This window comes from Alosa sapidissima, chromosome 16, assembly GCF_018492685.1.
Source record: "Alosa sapidissima isolate fAloSap1 chromosome 16, fAloSap1.pri, whole genome shotgun sequence".
NCBI lineage: Eukaryota > Metazoa > Chordata > Actinopteri > Clupeiformes > Clupeidae > Alosa > Alosa sapidissima.
In genome coordinates, this window is record NC_055972.1 from 23240487 (window position 1) to 23246486 (window position 6000).

The 6000-nt window shown below is 49.5% G+C and overlaps 1 protein-coding gene across 1 annotated transcript in view; it reads right to left on the bottom strand.

Moving 5' to 3' along the window:
* Positions 1–6000, bottom strand: part of smap1 (small ArfGAP 1) — an 89060-nt gene that overhangs the window by 46724 nt on the left and 36336 nt on the right. The window contains 2 exon segments of the mRNA XM_042066238.1: positions 2113–2193; positions 5319–5468. Of these exon segments, the coding sequence (XP_041922172.1) occupies positions 2113–2193; positions 5319–5468 (231 nt within the window).

The following is a 6000-nucleotide window of genomic DNA, read 5'->3' on the forward strand; positions in this document are numbered from 1 at the left end:
CGCATGTGTGTACCGGTACCCTCACACTCAATCTCTCTCAAAACACACACACGCAGCAATAGACAAACTCCGTCAACACAGCAGGCTCTGCATTAGGACAAGGCATTGTTATCAACACGGATTCAACTAAATAGCCGTTTAATAACCACCTTTAATTAAACCATTGTCTGTGTGTGTGTGGTGTATGGTGTGTGTGTGTGTGTGTGTGTGTGTGTGTGGTGTGTGTCCATCAGTCAGAGAGAGAAGTGCATTGTGCCTTTCTCTGCAGAAGGTCAGCTGTGTGTGTGCACTTTCTGTGTCAGCAGCTTCCAACATTTAACAGAAAGACTAATTATGACGTATGACTGAGCACTCTTGAACTTACTCACTCTTTCTCCTTCTCTCTCTCTCACACACACACACACCTTGGGGTTGTGAATATTACTGGGTGAGAGGCAGTGGTGTGGAAAGCTGGAGAGATTGCTACTACTAGGATCAGGAGTTTTCTAAAGGCCATGGAATTACTTCTCCCTGTGCACCATGACCCAGAACTAATGCTACACCACACACACACACACACACACACACACACACACACACACACACACACACACACACACACACACACACCAAGTGGGCATGTCATGGTATACAAACTAGAGAGAAGGTCAAGAGACAGAAAGAGCATAAGATATATGAAGACAGGAGGCAATGAAAGTGTGGGGAGGGAGGGAGAGAAAGAGAGAGAGAGAAAGGAAATGATAAATGAGGACAGGAGTGGAGGTATGGAGTGGGGGGTCTTTTCAAGCACAGCCCCTGCATCCTGGGCCAGGAGACCCCCCAGTACCATGCTCACCCTGCCTGCCTGTCATTCAGCACCGGTCATGCTCCTAACGGGTGCACGTCCCCATCCCACCTCCAATCTTTCGCCATTTTCTCCGGTTTCATCTCCAAACACAAGCAGAGCCTCACAACATAAAGTTACACAGTAGGAATCACTGAGGAATCACAAGGTCCTTCACACCACACTGGACCTAACCGTTTCTGTTTTCTCAGAGAGGTCTAAAAAAGATAACATACAGTATATCAGTCTGTATCAGTATGTGAGCTTGCATACAAATTCAGTACATATCTTTTTGTGTGTGAGTGTGCTTCAGCATTTCTGTAGTACTGCACCGCTGGTGTAGTACATCATGTTTCCTTCTAGTAAGTTCCGCTGTAAGCAGTGGCAACAGTGCTTTGCTGAGGGCTCTGATAAGCACTGGCGTGGAGATAAACTACTGTACACCTTTCAGCTCTAGTTACCACCTCTACCCTCTCACACACACACACACACACACACACACACACACACACACTATTGAAGCAATGTATCAGCACAGGCAAGCCCCTCACTACACCACACTCGAGAGCTCCAATGCGTCATATAAATCTGCAACATTTCAATCTGAGCTATTATCACAAGAGCATTCCCAGTGGTCTGGTCTTCTGATGCTAATTAAAGTGCCGGGAGCAGCAAGAAAATGAGCACTAGGCATGCACTCCAAGATGGTGGTTATTTTTTTACAAATTCAGATCTGGCTTGTGACTACCTGGGGAGGTGATACGATGCCTTTATTTTCTATCCAGCATAATCTGGAATGAGGCCAGGAACACTGACTGATATTGACACTTAGTGTTTACAGTGTTGTATGGATGTTGTATGGATGCATACATTTATTTATTTATTTATTTATTGTGTGCAGCTGATTTTTAATTGATCTATTACTGATCTATTACTGTCCCTTTACTCTTCTCTTCTGTCTGTGACATATTTGAAATGACTTTTTGAATCTTTCATGGCACAAACCTGTGGACTTTTTTAAAAAACAATAAAGCAACTGGTTGAAGAATGCACATCCATTTGGCCATTTGGTCATATGGCCTCCAAAAGGCACTCGCAACCTTTTCATCCAACTATAGCGTGCAAGCCACAGCCAAGGTGCCGCTTAACTGGGCCCTGATGTATGGAGGGAATCTGCATGGAGATGGATGGAGGAGGTGGAGGTGGAGGCGGAGGCGGCTCGGAGGGGAGGGTGGGGCGGCGGCGCTGTTGAACGCTGTTTGTGGAAGTTCGCGGAGATTGGTACTGACCTTCTCCAGAGGCGAGGGCTTGGTGCTTTTGTCTGTGTCCTTTTCCCTCTTCCTCTCGTCCTTCTTCTTCTCCCTTTCCTTCTGTCGGGAGGGGAGGGGGTGAGAGTGAGGGATGGGGGGGGGGGGGGGGGGTGGAGGGAAGGGAAGCAGGCAGAGAGGGAGAGGAGTGGGAAGTCAGTCAGAGTTTGTCTGTGTCGATGCAGTGTGCAGGCATGTAGGAGCCAGCATGCAGGTAGAGAGGAGTAGGAATACCAATACGTACACACACACACACACACACACACACACACACACACACAGGCTCGGTCTCCTCATTGGAAATGTTTCATAAACTTCACAAACCACAAGTTTCTTTTCTTTCACACACACACACACGACTTGAAGGAAGCCTCTGGTGAGAAGCCAGCATAATTATGAATAATGAAAAACTCATAAAGGGTTCAAAGATTGTTATCGAGCTGCTGCTGCTGCTGCTGGCACCCCCCCCCCCTCCTCTTCTTTCCCTGGTCCCCCTCCTCCACCACCTCTCTTGCACTTACACTAAATCAATTTCTCACTGTAGAGAAAAAAAACAGAGAGAGAGAGAGAGAGAGAGAGAGAGAGAGAGAGAGAGAGAGAGAGAGAGAGAGAGAGAGAGAGAGAGAGAGAGAGAGAGAGAGAGAGAGAGGAAAGTACAGCAAAAAAGGGGAAAGGCAACAGTGAATGGACAGCAGGTATGATCTTAGAGCAAACAACCAGCACAAGGTTTTCTTAGATGTGTAAGGGGTGCGAGTGTCAGAAGAAATACATGTGAGGAGAGGAGAGGGGGATGAAAGAGCGTAGTGAGATGAAAAGAGAGAAAGGGATGGAGAGGGAGCGAGAGACGGAGAGAGCAAGGCACCTTGAAGGTTGGCTAAGTGCTGTATGCTGTCTCTCAGAGCCTTTACAAGTGTATCGATTACTCCATTTACCTTTCTGCACGCTCACGGGGTAGGCCGATCGATTAGGGCGCACACCTTCAACCTACGGCCCCTCCCAACGTACATACATACACCCACGCAGGACCGCAGTCACCACATACACACACAATAAAAGTTTATGCATACACACATACACGTCCATGTGTACAGAGTACACGTGTGAAAGCTTTTTACACTGATACACAACCATTCAATTGTAAACAGAGGAACACACCAGAGCACAACTGCTCATGTACACAGACGCGTATACAGACACAGAGCAAGACAACCCTGCCCATCTACTACTAGCTCTAGCTCGCTCTCTCTCTCTCTCTCTCTCTCTGTGCTGGTAGGGACAGATGACATGTGTAATTCATCTCCCCCCTACCTCAATGATCAGCTACCATCACCACAACATGTGACCTCACACCTCAAACACCTCCCTCCTTCCCTCCCTCCCTCTCTCCATCGTGCTTGACCTTTCCTTACCTCTTGCCCTTTCCATCTTGTTTGCACCTTCTCTCCCTTTCCCTCTCTCTCTCTCTCGTTTCCCCCCTTTCCTCCTTCCCTTCCTCCCTTTCATATTTGCCTCTGTCCTCCATCACCACCACCTCCCCTATCCAATCTCTCACTCCCTACCCCCCCCCTTCTCCTCTTCTCCAACTCCATCCTCGCTCATTTGTTTCCTCATTCCATCTCTCATCTCAGTCTCCTTCCCCCACTACCATCTATACCCCACCACAACCCCAAGTCTCCCCACCCCCACTACCATCTATACCCCACCACAACCCCAAGGCTCCCCACCCCCACTACCATATATATATATATATATATATATATACCCCCCCACTACCATATATATACCACCCCCCCCCCCCCCCCCCCCCACTACCATCTATACCCCAGCCCACTCCAACTCACCCCCCCCCCCCCCACTACCATCTATACTCCAGCCCACTCCAACTCACCCCCCCCACTACCATCTATACTCCAGCCCACCCCAACTCACCCCCCCCCCGCCCCCCCCCACTACCATCTATACTCCAGCCCACTCCAACTCACACCCCCCCCCCACTACCATCTATACTCCAGCCCACTCCAACTCACCCCCCCCCCCCCCCACTACCATCTATACTCCAGCCCACCCCAACTCACCCCCCCCGCCCCCCCCCCACTACCATTTATACTCCAGCCCACTCACCCCACCCCCCCACCCCCCCTGCGCTCCTTGTCCTCTCTCCTGGCTCTTTAGAGCGATGATGTCATGCCGGCACTGTACCCTTCAGACTGATGACCGTGTGTGTCCTCGGGGCTCTGTCCTTTACAGGCAGACCCTCTCTGCATCCAGTCTTAACCCCCCCACCCCTCCTCTTCTCCCTCTCCCGCTCATCCCTCTCATCCCTCGCTCTTGCCTGCTCCCTCTCCGCCGTGGCCTTGGCTTCCAGGGACAGGTCTGACCAGGGGAAATGGTGTCTGCATGTCTGACCTCGTGAGGAGAGGAGACAGAGAGGGGAGAGGCTCCAGAGGTCTTAATTGGGCCTGCTGGGCAAGGGTGTGTGTGTGTGTGTGTGCGTGTGCGTGTGCGTGTGTGTGTGTGTGTGTGTGTGTGTGTGTGTGTGTGTGTGTGTGTGTGACCATGGCTGCCAGGCATGCTTGAGTGAGAGGGATGCCTAAGCCTGTTAAGAATGACTGGCTTAAAAACTAGACAGCACCACACAAGCATTTCAAAGTCAAAGGCTTTCTTCAGTAGGGTCCAAGACAACAAACACAGTGAGTTGTACTCGCTCTCTCTGCATCACATAGACAAGCAACACACTCAACACAACCACATGTCACTGGAGAACTACACAACACAAACAGAGCGCGCACACACAGACACACACACACAAACACAGAGTAAACACAACCCACAAACACAAACCCAACATAGCATCAACACACCACAAAAAACCAACAGAAACACAAGCATAAACACAAAACTCAAAGAATAAACAAACAAAAAAAACACAAAAACAAAAACACAAAGAAAAACCACAGACAGGATTTTGACCTTGACATGTAGCCTACTACTGCATTTCATTGGCTACCTGTACTCTGCTAAATGACAATCAAAGTTGAATCTAATCTAATCTAATCCACTACACAAGGATTAAATGACAGGACCACAACACCACACAGACACATACATAGCATGCCTTAAAGAAGCACAGCACAGCACAGCACAGCACAGCACATTGAAGCAGCATAGTGTAGCATAGCATAGCATACCTCCAACTTGTTTTTCTCAGATGCCTGTGAGGAGGGAGAGGAGGAGGAGGAAGACTGAGCCACATCAGGGGCCTTCTGCAGAGCCCACCGGAGGAGCACCAGAGGAGGAAGACGACGAGGAGGAGGAAGAGGAGGAGGAAGAGGATGAGGAAGAGTTGGGTGGGAGGTGAAGAGGGGTGAGGCCCGGAGGAGGAGGAGTGGGGTGGGAGGTGAAGGGGGTGAGGCCGGAGCGAGGAGGAGGAAGGGAGAGGGGGATGTGAACGAGAGATAGGAGGGAGAGGGTGAGATCCGGGGGAAGAGAGAGAGGGTGAGAGACAGGAAGAGATAAAGTGAAATCAGAATCAATAGGCAGCAAAGACACCAACTGAGCGCCTCCTAATTGTTCTGCCGCGGGGAAGCACTGCAAGCCAAAAGCACTGATACAAACACACACCTCATACATTGCAGTAGTACTGTTAGAAGAGTTCTGTTTGCGTACAAACACACACGCAAAATCCCGCACAGTGATTATGTTTCCTTCACAAATACACACACACACACACACACACACAAAACAGGCATGAGCCTGGAATAGGAACCAAATGGAGTCCATAATGGCTGTGGAAGGAAAGAGACTTGTGTCTCATGAAGAAAAACACTCTTCTTGTATCAGAGATGACAAATGACACCATCCCATAAATCA